The following is a 24899-nucleotide window of genomic DNA, read 5'->3' as shown; positions in this document are numbered from 1 at the left end:
TCGCTGGACCACCTTGGACATCCATCCAGCGTGGGTGCTCTCACTGGTGCACTGGGTGGGCGTGGGATGGAGCTCTGCCAGGGGCTGAAACCCCCCTGGGAGCGTGCAGGCAGGACCCTGCCCTTTCGCCAGAGGGTCTGGCAGAGGGGACAGCCATGGGATAGAGCTGCCACCGAGCTCCTGGCACTGGGGCCAGTCCTGGTGCCGCCAGTGGGGCACGCAGGCAGGGATGGTAACGCAGGCAGCGACGATGGCAAGAAGCAACCTCCCCCCCCCTCGCTCCTCCCAATCCCCCCCCTCAACCACCTCCTCTGCCTTTTCCAGGAGATTCCTGACTCACCCGGACACCCTCCAGCACCTCCCTGCAGCAGGCACAGCTCCAGCATGAACTGTGGCATGCCTGAGCCTGCCCGCCACCTGCCCTGAGCCCCCGTGCCTGTGCTGCCTGTGGGGAGCCCCATCCCTGGCCATGGAGAAGACCTACTCATTGACAGCCCACTACGATGAGTTTCAGGAGGTGAAGTATGTGAGCAAGTACCAGAGCGGCACCCTACCCAACGGCTTCGCCCTCCAGCTGGGCACCGGGGCCAAAAAACGCCGTGGGGGCCTGCCGCGCTGGAGCCGCCGGGAGGTCTGCCTTCTCTCGGGGCTGGTGTTCGCTGCGGGGCTCTGCGTCATCTTGACGTGCATGCTGGTCCTCAAGTACCTGGCGGCTGAAGGGGACAGCTACTGCCTGGAGGGGTGCCAGGAGAAGAAGGCCTTCCTGCGGGCATCCCGCTTCCTCAGCTCCAACATGGATGCCACCATCGACCCCTGCCAGGACTTCTACTCCTTCGCCTGTGGCGGCTGGCTCCGGCGACACGGCATTCCCGAGGACAAGCTGGTGTACGGCACCATCGGAGCCATCGCCGAGCAGAACGAGGCCAAGCTGCGGGCGTTGCTGAGCCGCCCCGTGCGGCGCCGAGCCCCTGCCTCGGCCGAGAGGAAGGTCAAGGAGTTTTTCCGCTCGTGCCTGGACCGGGCTGAGATTGACCGGCTGGGCCCGCGGCCCATGCTGGAGGTCATTGGGGAGTGTGGCGGCTGGGATGCCCCCCCAGGCCGCGGGGACCTCAACGAGCTGCTCTACAAGACGCAGGGGGTCTACAGCGCTGCCGTGCTCTTCTCCCTCACCGTCAGCCTGGACGAGAGGAACACTTCCCGCTACGTCATCCGGGTGAGGGCACCCTGCCCCTGGGGCTGTCCCCCCCAGCCACCCACCTGCGCCGGTGACACGCCCCCCCGGGTGACACTGTCCTTATTGCAGTGGCACCAGGCGCCTGCCCGGTGTGTGGGTTTGGCTACAGCAGGCAGCAGGGCTGGGAACAGCCCCTGTCCGTGGGGGGGCCCCCATCTCCTCATTGTGGGACCCCGGTGTCAGGCTGCCCCAGGGTGAGGGTGGCACCTCCGGGGTGGGGGGAGGATGCAGAGGGGGAGACACGGGCAGGGGAACATACAGAATGAAGCAGCCCAGCAGGGCACCAGCGTCTCCGGAGTGCCAGCAGCCAAGCCCCTCACCTTGGCATCCTGGCTGCCATCTGCACACAGGGGCCAAACCCTAGGAGGGGACAGGGCGATGCCCGCTGGCCCCTCAGCACTGGCTCAGGGTGCCAGGGCAGTTGCCCATTGCCAGCCTTCCCCACCCCTGCCACCCTGTGTCCCTCACCCTGTGGTGCCACTGGGTCATGGGTGGGCTTCTTCCGGGTGGCCAAGCCTCAAGCCCCCTTGATGGGTGTGGGAGTGTGGTGGTGGGCATGGTGGGGGCACAGCAATGGCATGGTGGGGGCACAGCAATGGCATGGTGGGGATGCCATGGTGGGCACGGTGATGGGCATGGGGGGCCATGGTGGACGGATGGCACAGCAGTAGGGGCACAGCAATGGCACAGTGGGGACACGGTAGTGGGCATGGGGGGAACACAGGGGTGGGCACAGCAGGGACATGTTGGGATTGGGGGAGTGGGCATGGTGATGGCATGGTGGGGACAAGGTGTTGGGGCTGGTGGGAGCACTGGGGGGGACACAGTGGTTGGGATAAGCTGCCTGTGCCCTGTGAGATGGTGGGGCCGGGGGGGTGGGTGGGTGTGTGGGGGTGTGAGTGTGAGTGAGTGTGAGGGCCCAGGGAGGCGCAGGCCGTGCTGACGGACCACGCGTGTGTACACTAGAGGGAGCGTGTGTCACAGGGAAAGGGTGGGTGTGCGCGGCTGAGCGGGAGGGTGCAGGTGTGCGGGGGGTGTGACAGGGTGGTGGGGGGGGAGATGGGTGTGACAGCCAGGGCTGGGTGTCAGGGCTTGGTTGGTTGTGAGTGTGTGTGTGTGGTTTTGGGGGTGGGCGTGAGAGCGGGTGTGCGATGGGTGTGAGTGTGACAGGGGTGTGTGAGAGGAGGCTGGGGGGGTGTGCGTGTGAGGGCTGTAGGTGTGACAGTGCTTTTGTGGGAAACCAAAGGGGGGGGTGATGGGGGGACGGGGTGGACAAAGGCTGGGGTTGCCTGTGGGTGTGCAGGGCAGCTCTGTGGCTGTGTGCATGGGGGGGGTTGTGGGGTGGGACACGGTGGGGGGTGAGCCATAGAGAAAAGGGGAGGGTGCGTGTGTGTGTGTGCGTGCATGGAGACGGGGGGTAAACTAGACGGTGCATGCATAAGGGTGTGGGGGGGGGTGAGCATGCATAGGTTTGTGTCATGAGGGGTAAGTTACAGATGTGTGTGTGTATACAGATATGTGCAAGCGTGTTCAGGTGTGTGTATGTGCTGGACACTGTGCCTGTGGCTACAGGATAGCAGGGTGTGGGTGTGGGGGGGTGTGTAGGGTTGGGGTCTCCATGCAGTGTGGCTCATCCCTGTGGCTTCCCATGGGGCAGGCTGCAGCACAGAAGCGGGGCCAGCCATGGGGTAGGTGTGGGGCCACCATGGGGCAGAGTGTGGTGCAAGCATAGGGCAGGCTATGGGGCAGTCTGTGTGCCAGCCACGAGTCAGGCCACAGAGCAGGGGCCTGCCCTTTGCTCAGTGCTCCCAGCCCATTGCATGCTGCCCACTGCAGCTCCAGCACCCTCCAGCAGGAGGGAAACTGAGGCACAGGACCTGCCCATGCCTGGGGCTGGCCCACCATGCTGCCACCCCCACAGCTCCTGGGGCACCAGGAGCACCCTGCAATACAGGCAAAGGTGATGGTTGCCTTGCCCAGCACAGCCCCCCCTCCCTCTGCTCACTTGCTGCTCCTGTCTCTCCCCACCAGATCGACCAGGATGGGCTGACTCTGCCTGAACGGACCCTCTACCTGGGGCAGGATGAGGAGAGCGAAAAGGTGAGGGGGGGGGCACACCGATGTCATGGGGACACCAGGAGAGGGACCAGCACCCAGCATGGGGTGCCAGATGGGGGGCACCCCACTGCCAGCAGTGTGAGGTGGTACTCAGCATTCCTTCCATCGGCACAGATCCTGGCTGCATACCGGGTGTTCATGGAGCGGCTGCTCACCCTCCTGGGAGCCGAGCATGTGGAGCAGAAGGCCCAGGAGATCCTGCAGCTGGAGCAGCACCTTGCCAATGTGAGGGGGATGCCTGCCCTGGGGTTTGGGGTGCCCCTGCACAGCCCTTGGGCACCCTCGTCACCCTTTGGGGACCTCCATGCCTGGTCCTAAGAGACCCCATCCCAGTTCCCTTGGGAACCTCCACTCCTAGCCCTTGGGGACCTTCATGCCTGGTCCTTGGGGATCCCAGCCCTTTGAGGACCCCGTGGCAGATTCTCAGGGACCCCAGCCCCAACATCTTGAGAACCCCCAGTCCCAGCCCTTGGGACAAACACTCCCATGTCCAGTCCTTGTGAACCTACTCCAGGCCCTCGAGGACTTCATGCCCAGGTCTTGGGGACTCAAGTCTCAGCCCTGGGGGACCCCTGTGCCCAGCCCACATGTACCCCAACTCCTTGGGGACCCCATGACCAGCACTCAGGGCCCCACTGGCAGCAGAGGGTTCCTGGGGCAGGGAGCCAGGTGGGATATGGGTCAGTAGCCCCTCTTGCCCAGAGCTGTGCCCCCCCCAAGGCGGGCAGCAGGATGGTGACAGCCGTGCCCATCCCATGCAGATCACGGTGTCTGAGTACGATGATGTGCGGAGGGACATCAGCAGCATGTACCACAAAGTGACCCTAGGTGAGCTGCAGCGGATCACCCCCACGGTGAGTACCCTTGGTGCCCAGTCTGCCACCCACACTTGTCCCTGTCCCCCTGCTCCATGCCCTCACTCCCTCCCCACCCCAGATAAGTCCACTTGAGGATGATGAATTCATCCTGCGCTTTCCTGGGTGGGAAGGGGTGGTGGGAGGCTGGCAAGTCTGGAGGGGGTTCCCTCCAGGGTGGCATGGAGGGGTGGGTCCCTGTGCCCCCCTGACAGTGCCCACCCTGGCAGCTCAAGTGGAAGCGCTTGCTGGACCGCATCTTCCATGACAACTTCTCGGAGGAGGAGGAGGTGGTGCTGCTGGCCACTGACTACATGCACAAGGTGTCCGACCTCATCCGCGTGACGCCCAGCAGGTGAGGGGGGCTGGCACCCCCTGTGCCCCCAGAACCTTCCCCAGCTTGGCAGGGGGCTGGCAATGGGGGTGGGCACAGGGCAGCGGTGGCTGGTCCCCTCCCCCATCACCCCCAACCTGGGGAGGCCAGGCTGGGCACGGGCACCCTGGGAAAGCTCCTGGGAGAAGTCACTGTTGTGAGCCCCACGGCACCCTTGTCGTGCCTGGCCACCGGCCGAGCCCTGCCATGCTAGAGGTCACCAGACTCAGCACGCAGCAGGGAGGGAGATGGTGCCAGCCCGTCCCTGTGCCTCCACAGGCTATGGCCATTCCCGTGGCCCACCTGGTCCCCAAGCAGGGGTATCCCCACCCTAGCACATGCTCCCCACCCTCTGCGTGTGCCTGGGGACATGCCCGGGGGGGGGGGGGGGGGGCTGATCTTGCACCCCATCACCAGGATCCTGCACAACTACATGCTGTGGCGCATCGTGGTGGTGCTGAGTGAGCACCTCTCCACCCCCTTCCGCGATGCCATCCATGAGCTCTCCAAGGAGATGGAGGGCAATGAGAAGCAGCTTGAGCCAGGCAAGATCTGCCTGAGCCAGGCCAACAAGCACTTCGGCATGGCCCTGGGTGCCCTCTTTGTCGAGGAGCACTTCTCATCCACCAGCAAAGCCAAGGTAGGTGATATTGTCTGTGGGCATGAAGCCACCATGTCCCTCCTGACGCCTTACCAAGGTACCTACCGCCACCCAGCACCCCACCGAGGGCTGTCTGCTGGGGTGATGGGTGGCAAGGACACCATGCAGCATCCATGGTGACCCACCATAGGTGCAGCAGCTGGTGGAGGACATAAAATACATCCTGGACCAGCGCCTGGATGAGCTGGACTGGATGGACGAGGAAACACGGAGAGCGGCCAGGGCCAAGGTAGCGGTCCCCAGCATGGACCCCTGCCCTTGCCCCCACCACGGCCTGGGGGCGTGCGGAATGGGGGCCTGACCCCACCACTCACTTTGCCCGCAGCTCCGGTACATGATGGTGATGATCGGGTATCCCGATTTCCTGCTGAAGCCAGAGGCCATTGACAAGGAGTATGAGGCAAGGGGTGGCCCAGGGCCACGTGTGGGACATGGGCACGTGGAGGGGGCAGATGGTCCCCACATCTGCCTCAGGGTCTGCGGAGACCACGATGGGGACATGCCACCCAAACACAAGCCACCTCCTGGTAGCTCATTGTGCTCACCACTCGCATGGCCACAGCCACATGGGCAGTGCCATACTGTCCCTGAGGTCTGGAATGATGTCTCCTTCCCCACATTGCACCCCCTGGAGCTCAGTCCCATCCTCAGCAAGGGCTGAGGGTGCCAGCATGGTCCAGGGACCCCACAGAGGTGATGGAGGTACAGCTGCCCACGTGGGCACACAGCATGTGACATGAGGACACACTCGTGCCACGTCCAGCCCATGGCCACAACCCCACACCCTCTGTCCCCAAGGCTCATGGGGGTGGGAGGACACCCCAGCCCTGCTCCCCACACTCTTGGGGCTGGCATTTGGGACTGGCATCCCCTCTGACGTGGCCGTGCCCCCCCAGTTCGACGTGGACGAGAAGACCTACTTCAAGAACATCCTCAACAGCATCGCTTTCAGCATCAGGCTCTCGGTGAAGAAGATCCGACAGGAGGTGGACAAGTCCGCGTGGGTATCTCCTTGCTCTGGGGGGGGGGGCATGGGGGGCACAGCATGGCCCACCAATGCCCCCTGTCCCCATGCCCAGTTGCACCCCACAGGGTGTAGGCAGGAGGGCACAGGGCAAGCCGGGAATGTCCCCCTGTCCCCCCTAACTGTGCAAGGGAGTGGCATTTCCATGCCCCCCCCGGTGCCCCCACAGCCTGGCACCGCTGTCTGTCCTTGCAGGTGGCTGCTGCCTCCCCAGGCGCTGAATGCCTACTACCTGCCCAACAAGAACCAGATGGGTGAGGCATTGCCCAGCCCCCCAGGCTCAGGCCCCTGGGGTGGGGGTGTGGGGAGGGGGGCACGGCGCAGGGTCCCCTGGCGCCAGATGATGCTGTGGGTAAGTACAGGGCAGGGTGCCCCCCCCCAACTGCAATGCTCTCCTGTGTCCCCAGTGTTCCCCGCTGGCATCCTGCAGCCCACCCTCTACGACCCCGAGTTCCCGCAGTGAGTGTGGGGCTGCGGCATGGCCAGGGGGTGCCAGGGCTGGGGCTGGGGGCACGGGTGGGGGTACCAGGGCAGGGGCTGGGGCTGGGGACAGAGGCATGGCCGGGGGGGTGCCAGGGCAGGGTATGGGGATGCCAGGTCCTGGGGTCATCGCCATCCCTGCCAGCACCGTGCCCTCCACTCTCTCACCTCTGCTCCCTGCCCAACAGATCGCTGAACTATGGCGGGATCGGCACCATCATCGGGCACGAGCTGACCCACGGCTACGATGACTGGGGTGAGCAACTCCCCCTACCTCATGCCAGGGTGGGAGGTGGGTGTGCAGGGGACAGCCAGGCAGGACGCTTGGGTCCCTTGGGACTATGGGTGGTGGCGGTTGCCTTGGCAGGGGGACAGTACGACCGGCACGGGAACCTGGTGCACTGGTGGACGGAACGGTCGTACAGCAAGTTCCTGAAGAAGGCACAGTGTATCGTCAACCTGTACGACAACTTCACCGTCTACAATCAGCGGGTGAGATGCCCCTTGCCCGCCAGGCAATGCCCCAGCACATGCTGCCCCGTGGGGGGGATCCTCGCTGCTCTGTCGCTGGGGCTGCGAGCCTGCAGGAGAGCATGGCTCTGCCCTGCCCAGCCCTGAGACCTGACAACTCATCACACCTCGGCTGGGAATTTCCTCAGGGCACTGAGGCAGGGCAACTGACGCACAGCCTCGGTGCCAGGGTGGGGATGGAGGGATGCCTGGCTGGGGGGGGCACCTCTGCTCACCCCATCATCACTCCTCTCTTGGTAGGTGAATGGCAAACATACGCTGGGGGAGAACATCGCTGACATGGGGGGGCTCAAACTCGCCTACTATGTAAGTGTCCCCCCCCATCTTGGGGTCTCACGGCCCTGGCAGGGCCATAGGGTGGCTGCTGATGCCATACCCACCGGGTGGGCGGGAGAACACCCCCCCAGCCCCACCTTGCTCCCTGCAGCATGGAGTGGGCATGATCCTGCTTGCTGGAGGGTTTGGTGGGGTGTTCAGGGCAGGTTTGGGGGGGCACCCAGGCCATGCTGAGGGCACCCCTTGTTCTCCAGGCCTACCAGAAGTGGGTGCGAGAGCACGGCCCCGAGCATCCCCTGCACCACCTGAAATACACACATGACCAGCTCTTCTTCATCGCCTTTGCCCAGGTGAGTGCCTGCCCTCCCCATATGTGGCACACACTGGGGCGGGGGGGGTCACCCTGTGTGGGGCTGGTGGCCCTGAGGTACGGGGCAAGAGCCCTGGGGGACCTGGTGTCCATGGCCAGGAGCCAGGCTTGGCTGTGTCAGCAGGTCCTGGGCTCAGGGTACAGGGCTCAGCCCTGCAAGGAGCACCTTGCACTGGCCCACTGCTCCTGGGAACCCCACAATAACAAACATCTGTCCCCCCATCACCTCCAGAGACCCCACAGTAACAAATGCACATGATCCCAAACTTCTAGGAGACCCTACAACCAGGCAGCTCACAACCCCAGGAGACCCTACAATAACAAACGTGCCTCTATGGTCTCCCAACCCATCTATAGCAAGTATACAGGCTCCCAAGAGACCCTACAATAACAAGCACAACCAGGGCATCGCTGCCCTAGTCCCCAGCAGGCAGAAGGGCCGTCATGCCCTGGTGGGTGCCAGGACCCCACAGGCCCTGGTGGGTGCTGGGGCCTGGGGTGCCCCATCCAGCTCACCCATGGGAACCTTTCTCCCCTGCAGAACTGGTGCATCAAGCGGCGATCCCAGTCCATCTACCTGCAGGTGCTGACGGACAAGCATGCGCCGGAGCACTACAGGTACCGGCTGGCCCCAAAATGGGGGCTGCACAGTGGGTGCCAACCTTCCCCATGGCTGGTGGTGCTGTGCAAAGTGGGGTGGGCACCCTTTGGGCTGCTGGAACCAGCAGGTTTTGGGTGAGCATTCCTGGGGCAGGGGATGGGGTGCTGCTCGGGTGAGCGGGTGCCCCGAGTGGGATGCATGGCGGTGGCAGGAGGGGGCAGGTGGTGCCCAGCTCTGAGTTGCCCCCTCTCCTGGCAGGGTCCTGGGCAGTGTCTCGCAGTTCGAGGAGTTCGGACGGGTTTTCCACTGCCCCAAGAACTCGCCCATGAACCCGGTGCACAAGTGCTCGGTGTGGTGAGGCCGATCCCCCCGGCAGGCTGGCAACCCCTGGTCCCCATCCCTGCCTGTGTGCCACCCTGTGCCGGCTCCTCACCTCTGCCCATCTCCCCGCTCCTACTCTCCAGGCAAAGGGGGCACCCCTGGGTGACACAGGGGGTCACCCCCCCAAAGACAGGCATCTGCCCGAGGGGTGGAGGCAGTGGGGAGGCACTTGGGGTGGGCATGAGCTCCTGCCCAGACACAGCTGCCTCCTGCCCATTCCCTCCTACCCCCTACCCTGCAAACTGGGGGGGGCTGAGTACTCATGGAGGAACTAGGCAATGCAGGGCACCCCTTAAGCACCCGTGTACCCCCTCTTCTGTCCACCTACCCCAAATCCTTCACCCAGCCCTATCACATCCAGTCCAGTGCCGGTCAAGGCAGGGGGGGTGAACCGGAGACACTGTGGAGTTGACCCATGCCAAAAGCCTCCCCCTGCCCGGTGCCCTCCCTGCCATCCCCCATACCAGCCCCATCCTGTCCCTGCATCAGCCCTGCCAGGGGGTGGGCACAGCCAGCAGATCTTGGGGCCTGGTGATGCCAGCCTGCCCCGGGAGAGTGGGGACACAGATGCCTGCTGTATTTTTTGCTGCTGTTTCTGGTCAATAAAGCACTGGATATGCTGGGCAGGTGCAAGGGGCCGTGGCTGGGGACTGGTAGCAGTGGGCAGCATCCCCAGCCTTGCCTGCATGGCATGGGTACCCACACACCACTAACAAGCCTGTCCCACCAGCATCACACCCCATGTTTATTAAACACCGAGCACCCTGTGTGGGTGGCATAGGCCCCCCCCCCCCCGCCCCATGCCCGGGATTTGATGCCCCATGGCTGCCACATCCAGACCAGGGATGCTCCAAAAAGCCACCATCCACCTGTGGGTGCTGCAGCCATGGGGATGGGGGGACGCAGGTCCGGCAGCACCCACGGGGTGCCCCGGGGCCATGGGGTCAGTGGAAGAGGGGCAGGAGGAGGGTGGGCAGGAGCAGGGCCAGGGCCGTGGCATGGGTGCCGGGGGCAGAGCCCCTCTGGTAGCAGGCAACATAGGGCTCGAGGCAGGCGGCGTAGGCCATGGCGTGGGCCACGTAGGTCTGCTCCTGCACCCCATGGAAGAGGTGGGCCATGGGGCCCTTGGCCAGGATGGCCACATCCTCGCCACCGTGGGTCTCTGATAGGAGGGGCACGGCCGCCTGCTGCAAGTAGTTGTACTGCCCTGTGGAGGGGGGAGAAGGAGGTGAGGGAGGCAGCGGTGGCCCCCAGCCCCATCCCACCACCTGGCCATGGTCCCTGTGCCCTCACTGGCTGTGTCATCATCCACATCGGTCCGGTTGGCACCCGGGTAACCTGGCCCGTTCCCGTAGAGGATGGATGTGTAGTTCTTTCCATCAGTGGCTTGGGTGGGGGCCAGACCTGGGGAGGGGGCGATGGAGGGGGACATCAGCCAAGAAATCCCTGTATCACCCCTCTGGCCACAGCCAGGGTGCCCTGGAGCCAGCAGCGTCCAGCACAGGGCCATGCCCCACTCTCGGCGGGCGGGCAGAGCCGTACCAAAGATGGAGGAGCCGCGCAGCGTGTAGCCACCGAAGGAGAAGACGTGCGAGTGGTCGGCGGTAACAACAGTGAGGGTCTGTGCCTCGTCTGTCAGGATGCCCGCCCGCTCGATGGCCCGGTCAAACTCCACCGCCTCCGTCAGCGCCTTATGGGCTGCACCGTCGTGGTGGCCGTGGTCGATCCTGCCGCCTGCAGAAGGGCACCCGCAGTGGGCTGGGGACCGATGGCAACACCCCTAACTCTTACCCCCACCCTGGGATTTGGGACCCCCCTTTCACCCGCCCCAGGGGCACCGGCCCCGACTTATCTTCCACAAAGAGGTAGAAGCCGTTGGGGTTCCTGCTCAGGATGGTGATGGCCACCTCCATCATCTCGGTGAGTGACGGGTCCAGGGTGGTGTTACGGACCAGGTTGTACTTCATGTCCGTGGGTTCGAAGAGACCTGGGAGGGCACACGTTGGGGACAGCCTCAGCGCCTGCATGCATCCCAGTGGCTGTCGGGTCCCAGCACACAGGACATTTGTTACCCATCAAATAATTCACGCTGGGGTCAGTGGCGGCAGCCAGCATCTCTGTCTTGTTCCAGACGTAGCGGGCACCCTGCGGGAAAATCCCACAGTGGGTGCCCGGCCCCATGCCTGGGGGTGGTGGGCAGAGGACCATTGCTGCCGTGTCACCCACCGGCCGTGCCTCCAGCCACATGTTGATGAGGTTATTCCCATCCTCGCGCATCCCGTTCGCCATGTAGTAGGTGGGATACTCAGGGTCCGGCGTCCCCACGGGAGTCATGTATTTCCGACCACCCCCCAGGATCACCTGGAGGGGAAGAGACGGGAGCAGTGTTTGTGGGGGTGCCCCATGGGGGTCTGCCCCTGCTCCCCCCCTCCCATGCACAGGTGCTCACGTTGATGTCGACATTGTGGACCAGCTGCCAGGCGATGTCCTTGCAGCCCTGCTGACGGGCTTCCGCAGGCATGCTGGCATCCGCGTACCAGTTGCGGTTCACCACGTGGGCGTAGGTTCCCGAGGGCGACGCATGCTGCACCCGCGTCGTTGTCACGATGCCCACCGCCTTCCCTGCCGCCCCCCCACTCATCAGGCCCCACGAAGGGAGACATGGGGTCCTCCACCATCAAGCCCTGGGATGCTCATGGCGGGGCAGCCCCCAGCGTGACACCCTTTGTCCCCACGAGATCTCCCCCAGCCCTGTGCCCCCCGTTACCGGCTTTGCGAGCTCGCTCCAGCACCGAGACCACCTCGTTGCCTGCCGTGGTGTTGCACTGTGAGTGGCGGGCGGCCGCACTCAGTCCCACTGTCTGGTAGTTGCCCTTCACGCCGCAGAGGTAGGCTGTGGCTGTCCCCGCACTGTCAGGGACCTGCCGGTCCACGTTGTACGTCTGCCGAGGACACGCACCAGGCTCAGGGTGGGAGGCAGTTGGCAGAGGCACCCAGCGGGGTGCCCCTCCCCAGCACCCCTTGCCACGCTCATTTCCTCACTCAAGGACAAGCGTGGGATGGGCAGGGATCCTGTGCACCCCATATGTGCATCCCTGGGGTGCTTCTGTGCCAGCAGCCCCATGGGCATCACTGTGTCCCCATGCCCGGCATCACCCTGGCCCCATGCCCAGCATGGCGGTGATTTACCTTGGAGAGAGCCACGTAGGGGAAAGCATCCAGGGCAAGGGGGGTCTCAGGGCCCAGCTTCCCCTGCTCCTGCCCCTTTAGGATGCGGGTGGCCGTTATGGTGGGGATCCCGAATCCTGGGCGAGGAGAGAGGGTCCTGGTCACCCTCTGGACCAGGTGCCCTCCCTGCATCCTGCTCCATGGGGCACTGGCCATGCCAGCCTGCCCGCCGGGGGTGCCAGTGGGACTCACCGTCCCCGAGGAAGAGGATGAGGTTTTTGGCTTGGCTTATCCTGGGCTGGATCTTGAAGGAGGCCTCGATGGCTGCGGCCGCCTGCTTATTCCAGAAGGACGGCTTCTCCTCCTCCGCTGGGACAGGGCAGCACCTATCAGTCCCAGCTCACCAGTGCCTGCATCCCTGGGGCAGCCACATCCCAGGGGTACTTGCTCCATGGGCATCCCCATGCAGGGACCTCCTCTAACATGGACTGAGCAGGTCAGAGTGCTGTTTGGGGCGGGGGGAGACCATGCGGGCTTGCACCCACTGCCCAACCCAGGGGTCCTGGGGCAGAGAAGGGCGGGAGGCCAGCAAAAGCAGACACGATGGGGAGTTATGTGGCAGGTGGAATGGGGCCAAATCCATGGGGGGTGGGAGTGGAGGCTACAGGCAGTTCCCCCAGACTTCCCGAGCCCAGTAACAAGCAGGAATCTGACCCCACAGGGGAAAACTGGCTCAAGGGTGCCAGAAAAGCAGGGGTAGCCCCTATTAACCCTTGCAGAGCTGGGCAGCCCCTGCTCCCCTCCCCAAACCCTCCCTGTGGCCAGCCAGGCTGGTGCCCTGCCGGTGCCCCACTTCCCCAGGCACCCCACTGCAGCCAGCCGGGCACCCATCCCCATCCTTGTCCCCACCTGGGATGGCAGCACTGCTGAGCCCTGCCCAGAGGCCCAGGCAGAGGGTGAGGGGTGCCAGGAGCTGCATGGTGAGATCCAGTAGCCCAACGCCGCTGGCACTGTCTGCAACTCTAGCAGATCCGGGGAGGGACTTTGGACCAGGATCAGCCCTTGCGGGGGGTGTGGAGGGGTTCAGCACATCTCCGATAGCTAGCGTGGCACCCTGCTGGGCAGCCAGCACAAAGGCCATGGGGCTGGGCTGCTGGCACCTCCTTGGCACCCCGCCTTATTGTTGCTGGGGGATGGACCGATTTGGGGTGCAAACAGATGTAGGCTGCAAGAGGATGGGCAGTGCCTGGCAGGCATCAGTGCCTGTCATGGCTACAGTGCTGCGGTGCAAGGCAGGGGGATGCCCTGGCCCGGGATGCCACAGGCAGCACTGAGCATCAGACCTGGGGCAACGTGGATATCGGGAGCACCTGGGGTCACTCGTGCGCTGAGCAGCCCTGCTCTCTGCCCGGTGCTTTCTTGAGCAATAAATCCATGGATGTGGACTATATACTCCTTGCTGAGCCCTTGCAGGGAAGGTACCAACCCTTGTGTACCGTGCCCCAGCCTGGCAAAGCTGGGGGTGGGACATGGCCTCTTCTCACCCTCATGTCACCACCTCCTTTGCCCCAGTGCCTCCAGTGCTGGTCCTGAGGGGGGGAACTAGGAGCCACGACCACCTGGGGAAACTGAGGCATGGGGCAGCGCCTTAGGAGGCAACTGCTGCTGCAAACCCTCGCATGGCAGATAGAGACAAACAACCTGTGTTTTATTGCAACCCTTGATCCTGGCCACAGTGAGGACCCAGCTGCCAAGACCCTTGATGGAGCAGCTGGGGGTGGCCTGGGGGTTGCCAGGCAGCCTGGGTTCAAGTGGGGCTCACCTGGGGGCTTTCAGCCCCCCACCATGTGGCCAGCCACGCAGAGGGCCAAGAGGGCGAGCAGGGGCTGTGAGGAGCACTGGGTGCCATGGGAGGCCCTGCGGGCTGCCCTGCACCCGGGCTCGGTGGCATAGGGCTCGAGGCAGGCGGCGTAGGCCATGGCATGGGCGATATAGTGCTGCTCCTGCACCCCGTGGAAGAGGTGGGCCATGGGCCCCTGGGCCAGCACCACCACGTCCTCCCCACTGTGGGTCTCCGTCTCCAGGGGCACGGCTGCCTGCTGCCTGTAGTCCTTGTCCTCTGCAGGGGGGACAGAAGAAACGGGATTGGGGGCAGCAGGGTCCCCTACCTGTCGCAGGGATGGGGGAGGCAGCTTCCATCACCCCAGCATCGGGGCGATTCCTGCCCAAGTGACTCCTGAGCCATCCAGTGGCACCGGGACCCCATGTAGTCCCAGTGGCCATGCCCGTGGGATGCTGTCCCCAGCCACCGTGTGCCCCCACCCCATCCCCAGCAGACTCCTACCTGCAGCGGGGAGGCTGGCGGCCGGGCGGCCCCCGTCGCGGATGCTGTAGCCAGGACCATTGCCATAGAGGATGCTGGTGTAGGCTCGCTTGTCCTTGGCTTTCTTGGGGGCCAGTCCTGGCACAGGGAAAGACATTGTCACCCCCTGTCCCAGCCAGGTACCTCTCCTCAGCTCCCACTTTGGCCAGCTCAGCCTCCGGTGGGAGCAAAAGGGGTAGGTGGGAACCGGGATGCTCACCACCCCTCCCTGAGACCCACCGAAGATGGAGGTGCCACGCAGCGTGTTGCCCCCGAAGGTGAAGACATGGGAGTGATCGGCCGTCACCACAGTCAAGGTGTCGGAGGGGGAAGTGAGCTCGCCTGCCCGTGCCACCGCCCGGTCCAGCATGATGGCCTCCATCAGCGCCTGCTTGGCCCGGCCGCTGTGGTGGCCGTGATCAATCCTGCCACCTGCACGGGGAACGCGGCTGTCACCCTCTCCCTGGTCCCCTGGGATGCCCACCTGCTCCTAGAACCCGCATCCCACCCCAGCCCCAGCCATGCTGCCCGCCGGGGGCTACTCATCTTCCACGAAGAGGAAGAAGCCATTGGGGTTCCTGCGCAGGATGCGAATGGCCTTTTCCGTCATCTCCACGATGGACGGGTCCGTGGAGGCATTGCGGTTCAGCTCGTACTTCAAGTCCTTGGGTTCGAAGAGGCCTGGGGAAGCAGGGCGGGGTGGGGTCCGTGCCGGGGCTGCTTTGTGTCCCCACCAGCACTCCCAGAGTGGGGAGTAGGAGGAGGTATTGCCAGTGGTGCAGGCAGCGATGCTCTTACCCATCAGGTGGCTCACAGAGTCATCCTCGACCGCGTCCAGGCCCTTCTTGTCCCAGACATAGCGGGCGCCCTGCCAGCGGGAACAGAGCCAGTGCCAATGGCACGTGCCCCATGCCCGGCATCACGTCCCCTCCGCCCCGGCGCGGTACCTGCTTGGCATTCAGCCATTTGGCAATCAAGTCAAGGCCGTCCTTCCTGGTGCCATTCTGAGCTGGGTCCTCCGGGTACTCGGGGTCCGGGGTCCGCTTGGGGGTCATGTACATCCGCCCGCCGCCCAGGATCACCTGCCGGGGAGCTCAGCAGACCCTCCCAATGTTCCTGGAGTCCCCTCCCTCCCAAGCCTGCTCCCAGCTCACGTTGATATCCGTGTTGTGCACCAGCTGGTAGGCAATGTCCTTGCAGCCGTCCCGCAACGCCTCCTTGGGCATGTTGGCATCGGCGTACCAGCTCCGGCTGGCCGAGTGGGCATAGGCTGCCCCTGGGGACGCGTGCTGCACCCGCGTGGTTGTCACGATGCCCACTGACTTGCCTGCAGCATGAGCAAGGGTTTACAGGGAGCCCATCTAGCCCCGCACGGCATGGGATGGCCATGCCATGCCAGGTTCTCTGACAGGGTTGCCCACTGCCCCGTACCCGCCAGCCTGGCCCGGTGCAGGATGGAGTCCACCTCGTTGCCAAAGGTGGTGTGGCATTTGCCATAGACAGCCGCCCCGCTCAGCCCCAGCGTCTTGGCATTGGCCTTCACCCCGCAGAGGTAGGCTGTGCCCGTGCCAGCACTGTCAGGCACCTGCCGGTCGATGGTGTAGGTCTGGAAGCAAGCAGGGGCCAGTGGGGTTTTGGGCAGGGGCAGCAGGGCCATCCCCCAGTGCTGCCCCACTCACCTTGGCCAGGGCCACATGGGGAAAGGTCTCCATGGCCAAGACGCTCTCCTCGCCCGAGCCACCGGCGAGCTGTCCCTTGTAGATCCGAGCTGCCGACATGGTGGGCAGCCCCATGCCTGCAGGCACGGCAGAGCCACAGGGTGGCAAGGGGCCGGGACCAGCGGCAATCATGCCCTCCCCAGGCGTTGCCCAGGGCTGGCCAGGGAGGAGGGGATCTGCACCAGCCCCATCTTCTCACCAGCCACGTCCCCTGGCTGCTGTGGAGCCATGGAGTCATGGGGCCTGGCTGGGACCCGTGGGACTCACCATCACCCATGAAGAGGATGATGTTTTTGGCCCGCCGTGCCACCGGCTGCAATGCCAGGGCCGACTCCAGCCTCCTCCTGGCCCCTTCGTTCCAGTAGCCTGGGGTCTTCTCAGTGTCTGGAGGCAAGAGCAGAGCCCGGGGTGTGTGGGGGCACTGGGCACCCTGAGACAACACCCCCGCCAGGGACCAGGGTGGGTATCTCCACCCAAGGCGAATTTAGCTGCTCTGAGCCCCCTCCATGAGGACCTCGGAGGGGGCCAGGAGCCCTTTGGGGATCAGCCCGGTATTTGGCAACCCCAGCATTGCCCAGAGCCCATCTGCAGAGGGGGAAACTGAGACACAGTTTGCAGGGAAGTTCCTCGTGCCTCTTGGCAGAGGGGATGAGGTGTCCGAGCATCAGCCCCCCGTGGTGAATGTGCCATGTTCCCAGCAACTGCGGCCAGCTGTGGCTATCAAGCCACTTGATCCAAAGCCACTGCCAGGGGGTGACGGAGCAGCGGGGCTGGGGGGGGATGGGGACAGGGCCTGCTTTGGTGGGGGCTGAGACAAACCCATTCAAAGATTGGGGTCTCAAACCACCCTGAGGTGGCCAGGAGGGTTTGCCTTTGCTGGTATCCCATGGGGAGGCGACAGGGTCCCCGGAGACCCCCAGGGTAGTGGCACCAGCCCCAGGACCCCCCACCAAGGGCTCCAACCCACCCTGTCCCACACGGCCCCTGTCACCTGAGGCTGCAGCGGCGAGCTGGGCGAGGAGGCAGAGGAGAAGGCAGGTTCCAGGGGAGAGCGGCCACCCCATGCTGCCCAACCCAGCTCCCTCCCTGAATAACGCCTGCGTCCGGGGCAGGGGGGGGGACAGCCCTTTATGACCCTTCCCCGGCCCGCCGGAGGGCTGAGCCCCACCAAGGGTGAGACGATGGGCTGATAACATTCAGGGACTATCTCCCAGCCCTGCCCAGGGCCCTCCCAGTGCCCCCAGCTCCCCCTGGGGCCATCCCTGCCCCCCCACCAGTGAGGGAGGACCTCCAGCCCATCCCTGGGGACCAGGGCACCTCTTGGCCCCCAGCTCCCATGGGGGCGGCTGCCTGTGGGACCCCAGGGAGCGGCAGGGAGGGCGTGGGGCAAAAAGTGCTGGTTTTGCAGACAGGCTGAGCCGGGCCACGCTGGATTGGCCTTGTTTCCCCTGAGACAAACCCGAAGAGGGGGACACTGGGCTGAGGGGTAGGGGGAGGACATCTTTCCTTTGGTGTCAATGTCCTCAGGTCCCCTCTCCCAGGGGACACAGTCACATACTGCCTGTCAGGCCCTGGGACAGCCGGTGCCTGACACGTTGGGCACACCAGGGCAGCCCGTGCCAGCACACCCGCACAGCGAGGTACCTGCTGTGGGCAGGGAACAGCCCCGCACCACCAGCACCCGGCAAGGAGCAGGAGACCCAGGGAGGAACAGGCTGCTCCCACCCGCTCCCACGGCCGAAGGTGACATCCATGCGTGGGTGTACCAGGTGATCTGGAAGGACGCCGCCAGCAGCGCAACCCCTGGGGACCGCAGCTGACCCTGACGGCTTTCACGGCTTGCCAGCTCCTGGGGAGCGTGTTGTACCCAGCCCTGACCCATCCCAGGGCCCGATCCCCCAACCTGAGCTGGGCAGCCCGGGCTTTGCCAGCTCCTGACTCCTGCAAAGGGCAGATGTGTCTGTGCCAGGGCCACATCTGTCACCACTGATGAGGCAGAGTGAAGCAGGGCCCCCTGCATGATGGATCCACTCCTTCTCACCAGACGTCAATCCCTCCACCAGCCACCGCTCATGGCTGCCCATCCCCACAGGACATCTGGCATGGCGTGGGTCAGGGACATGGGGACGGGCAGTAGGCAGAGGTGCCTGGAGACTGCAGAGGGGCTGGTCAGTCTGCGAGGGGCTGGACACTTTCTTCAGTGGCAAGGAGAAGCAAGGACAAGGTGCTGCAGGGTCTCCAAGTGGGGTTAGGCTGGAGGCCAGGGTGTGAGGGGCTGGAGCAGACACCTGGTGACTCCCAGTGAAGGCTCAGACTGAGGGATTAGCTGCTGGAGAGGGAGCCAGGAGCACACATTCACCTGATTCCCCACGCCCTTCGGCCAAGCACATCTTGGGGCTGGGGGAGGCAGCGAGGCTGCTTGGATTTCGCAATGCCCGGGAAGCGGCAGGCAGGGGAAGGCACGGGGCTGCCGGGGAGATGAGTTATTGCTGGGATTCCTGGCCGGGGGAATACGGAGGAGACAAAATAAAACCTGCGCGAGCCCCCCATGCAGCTGCTGACCCAGCTTTTATTACATGACACGCAACCCTGCAAGAAACCCTCCTGCATGGCCCCATGGCTGCATCCCACTGCATACCACCACATCCCACCTGGCACGGTGGAGCCAGCCCCTCTCTGCTCCTCGGGACACACGTCCCCACTCAGCCCTCACCACAGGCACCCGAGGTGGCTGGGGATGGATGCAGCTGCCTTAAAAAAAAAGAGAAAGCATCAAGCTAAAAATATCTGAGAGTAGAAATGCTCTGACTGGGGCAGGCTCAAGCCCTGAGCCCTGCTCCCAGATGGAGTTAAAATCCAACCCAGAAATAAAACGGCATCGGTTTTAAAACTCAAAATCCCAAACTCCTCATGGGTCCCCTCCATCTCCGGTGGGTGCCAGTGCGGGGCCTGGGAGGTCAGCAAGTGTCGGCAGTGGGGAGCATATGCAGCCCGGGGTGCTCACTTCTCCGAGTTTGGCCTCTTGAGCAGGGCACTGTACTTGAGTGGGACGCCATCCGATGTCAGCATGACCTCCACCAGCGTGAAAATGGTGATCACCTTCAGCGAGGGAGAGAAAGACAGAGAGAAGAGGGTTTTTCAGGTGGCTTGGCTTCACACCAGGATTTGCTGAGAGCCATGCTGGCTTTTTGCTGCCTCTGCTGCAGCACCCATCAGGAGCCGGGGAGTGGGGCAGGACGGCTTCAGATAGCTCTGCTGGGGTCCAGGGTGCTCCTGGGGCTGGATGCAGCATCTTCAAGGGCAACACCGCTGGGCTGCGAAGCCAGCCAGGGAACCCAAACTGACCTAAATGAGCCTCCCAAAACATCCTCATTTATTCCAGCCTGGTCAGGCACCACTCTTGTTCTCTGCACAGTCCGTGAAGGAGTGTGGGTGATTGTGCCCTCCTCGGCTTTGGGTCCCAACCTCCCCTAAAGCCTGCCTGTGTCTCCCTTCTCCAGCTGGAGAACGCACATCATCCCTTAATGAAGCAACTTGGCCAAGTGCCAATGGTGAGCTGCAGCAAGAAGGGTTTTCCACATGACGCTGAGCATTTTCTCAGCATCTTGCAAGGAGGGAACGACCTCCCTGTGTCCCCATTGCAAGAGGAGACCCAGGAAGGGAGCACGATGGATGAGACACATGCAAGGGAATAAAGACCCCAGAAAATCAATCCCTCCTGTTCAGGAACATGCCTCTGCCTGCTGCCACCTCCCCGGTCCTCTGACTCCATCTCTTCGTGCAATTGTGCGGATTAGAAACGTAAAGCATTGATCAGGTCTATCCACGAGGTACAGTTAACATGCTGGCTGGGACACCGGGAAGGGGCTGCCCCAGGGCCAGGCATTTGGGGACTTTGCTTGCTGGAGCCCCTTCCAAAGCCCTGCGCTGTGGCAGGGCTCGATGGGGCCATCTGCTCGGGGCTGGCCCGCAGGAGGAGCGGGCACAGAGCCACCGGCATAACCTTGTCAAACCCTTAGCTCATCCAGCACCAGCCACTCCACATTAATCATTCAGAGCAGGAAAATCTCATTGAGACTTAAACGTATCAAAGTGGCCAGCGAGGAGCAAACTGCAGGGAAATCCTTTTGCAGATCGCTGCCCAGATAGCTGCTGGCTACCTAGCACCAGCCCCCTGCCCGCCCCAGCTGGCAGGAGCGTGGGGGGTGGTGGCCATGGGGCAGCTCCCCACAGCTGGGGGAGTCAGATGGGGATTATCAGGGCTCTCCCTTGCAACCCTGCCTCATCCCTTTGCTGAACCACTGGGGAACAGCATGATTTCACATCAAATCCCGAGTCTTAGATCCACTTCATACTCAAGGCCTGAGTAATGCCCGCTGAGGTCCTGGCCATCTCCTGGAGCTCAGGGAGAGATGGGGGCAACATCTCCCCTCCATGGCAGGGCCAGCCAGCCCAGACCCTGCACAGCTTCCTGCAAACAGCCTTCCCCTATGTTCCCTGTTGCCTGGCCAGGCTGAGCCGAACTGGGAAGCAGAGGCCAAGTGCCGGGGCCAGGTGGTGAGCTGGGGCTGCTTGGTGCCACGGGGTGTCCGGGTGACACCTCTCACAGTTCAGCACGGCTCCCAGAGATCTGGCTCATCCCAGGGCTGGAGATCAACTCAGGGATCTGCTGGCTCAGAGGACAGCTCGGAGCCTGCTCCCATGGGAGGGCTCTGGTGTTTTCTTAGGAGGGGTGGAGGGTTTGTGGAGGAGTTTCCTTTACTGCTGAGTGTTTGCTTAACCAAAATGGGCCCTGCTCATGCTGGGGCGTCATTTTTCATGCGGGTCCCTGCTAGGGTGTAAGTGATACCCACTCCTGTAGGAAAGGACGAACCAAGGCCAGTTCGGGCCACGTCCAGGGGGCTTCTCTGAGCCAAGCTGAGAAAGGAAAGCTCTGCTTCAAAGGGAGGGAGGCCTGCAGAAATGTCTGCAGCAGCCAGGGAGCTTGGCAGGCTCTGACACAACATCTCACCTGGGAAGGAAAGGACTCCCCAGGACATGCATCATACCAGCTGGGAGGGTCAGCCCAGCCCTGTATCGGGAGTCATTTTCATCTAGCCATAGGTGGACAAGAATGGGTTGTGCTGGGCTTGGTTGGAAATGGGGTACAAGTGCAGAGCCCCGGGAGCAGTGCAGGGAGAGGTTTGGGATTCAGTCCTCCTGTCCCCGCCCAGGCAGCAGGCAGGGATCACAGCAGTCAACACAGCTGTGATTTTATAGCAATGCCAGACAAAAGTTGGCAAAGAAGCACCACTTAATCAAGCCAGACAAATGCGATTGCTCCCTTTGATTGAGTTACCGAGTTAATAGATGACAGGGACACAAGAGAGAGATTTCTAGATGCTGTTAAACCATTTGACACTGCATCTCAGGAAGTCCGACTTAGAAAATTCCTCCTAATTGGGTCTCAACCCTGTCGCAGGGATGGAAACCTGAAGGAAGGTCTGTGCCAGTGATGGGGCAAGGAATGCCAGGATGGGGGGAAGGGTCTAGACAGGCACTGCCTTAGGCTTGATCTTTCTTAACATCTTAATTGATGATCTGGAAGAAGGAAGTAAACAGCATGTTAATTCAATTCCTGGAGGAAACTGAATTGGGAGGCAGGGCACACAGCAGGCAGGGCAGAGTATGAAGGCCACGGAGGGGTCAGATGTGGGGGCAGTGATGGGATGGAGCAGGGCTGGATGACAGAGGAGGTTGAGGCTGAGGTTGGGCTCGTTGGGGAGGGGACACCGAGGGACAGCAGGACCTGACAGCCTGTGAGGCAGTCCTGCCTCCCGGACCTGTCCCTGCAGAGATCATGGGATCCATATGTTGCACACAGCCTCCATGCCAGCCCCACAGTGTTGCGAGCCCATCCCGTGCTGGGGGGTCTTACCTGGGGCACAGATTCCTGCTCTGGCTTCTCCGGCTCCCACATGAGTGTCAGCTCTGGCTTCCTCCCTACCTTCTGGAAGTGGAAGCCCAGCAAGGGCAGTGCCTGCAGGCAGGGAGAATGTTGGGAACAGCTTGTGGCCCTGAGAACAACCCCCCACTCAGCTATCCCCCTCCACTTTGCCTGCGGATGGGGACAACGCTGCTTTTGCCCAGCACTCTGCCTCTGCAGCTCTTTAACAACTGGGATGCAGCAGCCCGTAAGCCTGAGCCTAGCACGTAAATCAGGGGCTGCTGTGATACACAAACAGCCCATATATCATGCTATATGTCCTGTTTAAAGATGTCATTGCCAGCCATATAACCAGGTTATTAAGAGAAGATGCTGTCGCTAACCGCAGGTGCCGGCCTACAGTGGTGCTGTCACAGGCCCTGATATACCATCTGATTAAATGAAATGAAAACCAGCCTCGCTCCCTTTCCTTGCTTCAGCTCCGTGTTGATCTCTGTCCCCCTGAATCTGTCTTTATTCCCTTTTACCTAGACTAGATCACCCCCAGCATGTAGCTGGGAGAAGCTGGTCCTCAGAGACTGGGTTGCTCCAGACCTCCCCAGGCCCTCATGCCTGCCTGAGGCCAAGGGATGGAGGGGAAACCCCATGAAGGCTCCCTCCCCTCCAGCTAGCCCGGCTTGGAGGCAGCTCTGCCAGCTGCAGGGCTGGCAGAGAAAGGCACCAGGACAGCCACTGCCTCTGATGATGCCCGGCTGCTGCAGCCCTCTTTGGTGAAGCAGCATTGGGACTGTCTGATGCTGGTGAGGTACTCACATTGCAGTAGATGCGCTTCTGGACTCCAAACTTCAGCACCAGGACATCAAAGGCTTCGTTCAGGACACCCATCACCATGGCCTCTGACTCCAGAGGACCACACTCCTGCCAGGAGATAGGGCTGTCACTACACTGGCATCCCCCACCCAGCTGTCCCCAAGGGGAGCCAGTGTCTCCAGGTCCTGGAGCTCTGGCGGTGGTGGTTGGCAGTGTGTCCCCTCTCTGATCGCCTTCCCCAAGGCCAGCTGGGCAGCCATGCAGCCCTCTGCCCGCTGGCATCTAGGCTGAACCTTCATGGGGAAATCCAAAGATGCCTCGGGGGAAGACAGTCTTGGCTCTTACCCTGACGAAGATGGCAAAGAAGAGGTCAGCGCTGAGCTCCTGCACCCTCTTGGAAGCCATCTTCCGGTCGTTGCAGTGATCTGCCTGTCTCTGGATGGCCTCTTTCTCCATCTTGATGGGGGAGCTGGCACCTGGAAAGGGGACAAGTGACAATGATGTGCCCATGCTCCCTTTTGCTCCAGAGCTGTGACATGGCATCCTGGACCCAGACGTCCAGTTCACCTCTGTGTCCCTGTTATTTTGAGGGCACCCACGTGCCAGGGCGCTGCCCGGTGGGACGCAGACTCCGAGCACCCAGCACCCGTGGCAGGCAAGGCAGGAACCCAGGAGTTCTGCCTGTGCCAGGAACAGCCACCCCCTCCCCTCACAGCACCCAGAGCTGCTCTGCAAGCAGCCAGGCAGCACCCACCGAGTGAGGCGGAGAGGAGACGGTGCACGATGATGTCCGCGTAGCGGCGGATGGGTGAGGTGAAGTGCGTGTAGAAGGGCACGTTCAGGGCGTAGTGCCGAAAGAGGGTCTCGTCCTCCAGGACACCGGTGCAGAAGTAGAGAGCCATCTGAAAGGGGTGAAAAGCAAGGGAAGGGTGTGAGCATGGATGGTGGCAGGACCCTGCCTGAGGCTGGAGGAGTCTGTGTCTGCAAGACAGAGCTCCAGCAGCTGACGGTCCTTCACCTGCTGCTCAGTTTGGGCTGTGCAGGGACAAGGTGGGTGCTGCGGGAACTGAGCACAGAGCAAAGGGGGCAAAGCCACTGCAGGGAGCTGCTGGCTGCCAGCTGGCCCTGCCTGGCCCCAGGGATTGCATGAATTTCCATGTCACACATGGGTTTAAGCAGTCTCCTGCTTCTGCTCAGGCCCTGAGGCTCATTCACAATCCCCCCATCTTCCAGGGGAGAGCCCAGCCTGTCCCATGCCCACCACAGATGCTCTCCCGACAAGGGGTCTCGCAGTGCAGCTCCCATGACAGGCTCTGTGGTTCTGAGTCCGGCTGCAGGCTCTGCACACCCATTGTGCCTGCTTGGAGAGCGTTGGAGGCTGGGATGAGTGGCTCCTCTGTTCAACGAGGAGGAAGAGACAGCCCTGCTGTGATCCCCGCTGCTCCATCCCACGACGACAGCTGGGAAGCCGAGCAGCTGGGCTGCCCATCTAAACCAACACTGGGCCTGCAGTGGCACCGTGCTGCCCAGCAGCCTCTTCGGCAGGAACCTCTCCTGGCTGCGCCGCCCCTGTTATCCCACATGTTACAGCTTTTATTTTTACATCTGTGAAACACCAGCCCTTGGGGCTAGGAAAACAACGGGGGCTGAGCCCAGGTGGGGAGGGGAGGCTGTGTGGCTTAGGGGGGTTGCGGCGGGGTCACGGCACAGTGGCGATTGAATGAACCCATTTAAAAATAAGAGCAAGTGATTTAAAAAAAACAGGAGTAGCCAGCTCTGATTACAGAGCCGTCCTGGGATCCACGGTTTGGGCAGCTGTATCCTCTGTTCTCCAACTCAGCGGCATAGCCAGCTCCTGCTGAGCAGCGATGCACTGATCCGGGCAAGTAAACAGAGCAGGTTAAAAAAAGCAGCATCGGTCCCGGCCTTATTATGAGACCCAAGAGCTGGGATAGGAGCTGTGGTGGCTGCCAATTTCCACAACCCAGAATTAAATTGTTTCTGATGGACTC

At 62.8% G+C, this 24899-nt stretch overlaps 4 protein-coding genes across 4 annotated transcripts in view; 1 reads left to right on the top strand and 3 right to left on the bottom strand.

Moving 5' to 3' along the window:
• The first annotated feature begins 334 nt into the window (after nucleotides 1-334).
• Nucleotides 335-9496, top strand: ECEL1 (endothelin converting enzyme like 1). Its single transcript, XM_052803797.1, has 17 exons — nucleotides 335-1213; nucleotides 3266-3334; nucleotides 3467-3577; nucleotides 4114-4206; nucleotides 4437-4561; nucleotides 4997-5219; nucleotides 5371-5469; nucleotides 5566-5640; nucleotides 6137-6240; nucleotides 6460-6518; nucleotides 6672-6723; nucleotides 6933-7000; nucleotides 7112-7236; nucleotides 7516-7581; nucleotides 7806-7901; nucleotides 8463-8539; nucleotides 8781-9496. The coding sequence occupies exons 1-17, from the start codon at nucleotides 470-472 to the stop codon at nucleotides 8878-8880; spliced, it is 2286 nt and encodes a 761-aa protein (XP_052659757.1). The 5' UTR covers nucleotides 335-469; the 3' UTR covers nucleotides 8881-9496.
• Nucleotides 9497-9741: 245 nt separating this feature from the next.
• Nucleotides 9742-13228, bottom strand: LOC128148797 (intestinal-type alkaline phosphatase-like). The gene is made up of 11 exons (XM_052803034.1): nucleotides 12981-13228; nucleotides 12324-12440; nucleotides 12093-12208; nucleotides 11671-11845; nucleotides 11353-11525; nucleotides 11130-11264; nucleotides 10976-11048; nucleotides 10758-10890; nucleotides 10446-10639; nucleotides 10197-10307; nucleotides 9742-10110 (listed from the first exon to the last, which is right to left on the bottom strand). Exons 1-11 carry the CDS (start codon nucleotides 13210-13212, stop codon nucleotides 9848-9850), a joined length of 1722 nt encoding a protein of 573 aa, XP_052658994.1. The 5' UTR covers nucleotides 13213-13228; the 3' UTR covers nucleotides 9742-9847.
• A 636-nt stretch (nucleotides 13229-13864) lies between these two features.
• On the bottom strand, nucleotides 13865-18238 carry LOC128148796 (intestinal-type alkaline phosphatase-like). The gene is made up of 11 exons (XM_052803033.1): nucleotides 17796-18238; nucleotides 16419-16535; nucleotides 16113-16228; nucleotides 15865-16039; nucleotides 15588-15760; nucleotides 15381-15515; nucleotides 15232-15301; nucleotides 14982-15114; nucleotides 14674-14867; nucleotides 14416-14532; nucleotides 13865-14190 (listed from the first exon to the last, which is right to left on the bottom strand). The coding sequence occupies exons 1-11, from the start codon at nucleotides 18169-18171 to the stop codon at nucleotides 13904-13906; spliced, it is 1893 nt and encodes a 630-aa protein (XP_052658993.1). The 5' UTR covers nucleotides 18172-18238; the 3' UTR covers nucleotides 13865-13903.
• Nucleotides 18239-18700: 462 nt separating this feature from the next.
• Nucleotides 18701-24899, bottom strand: part of DIS3L2 (DIS3 like 3'-5' exoribonuclease 2) — a 196262-nt gene continuing 190063 nt past the window's right edge. The window contains 5 exon segments of the mRNA XM_052803032.1: nucleotides 18701-19250; nucleotides 22069-22170; nucleotides 22891-22995; nucleotides 23233-23363; nucleotides 23642-23789. Coding sequence (XP_052658992.1) covers nucleotides 19152-19250; nucleotides 22069-22170; nucleotides 22891-22995; nucleotides 23233-23363; nucleotides 23642-23789 — 585 coding nt within the window. The 3' untranslated portion in view covers nucleotides 18701-19151.

The sequence above is a fragment of the Harpia harpyja genome, chromosome 12 (genome assembly GCF_026419915.1).
Source record: "Harpia harpyja isolate bHarHar1 chromosome 12, bHarHar1 primary haplotype, whole genome shotgun sequence".
NCBI classification, from domain to species: domain Eukaryota; kingdom Metazoa; phylum Chordata; class Aves; order Accipitriformes; family Accipitridae; genus Harpia; species Harpia harpyja.
The sequence above is the reverse complement of the archived record's forward strand: the minus strand, read 5'-3'. Positions and strand labels throughout refer to the sequence as shown.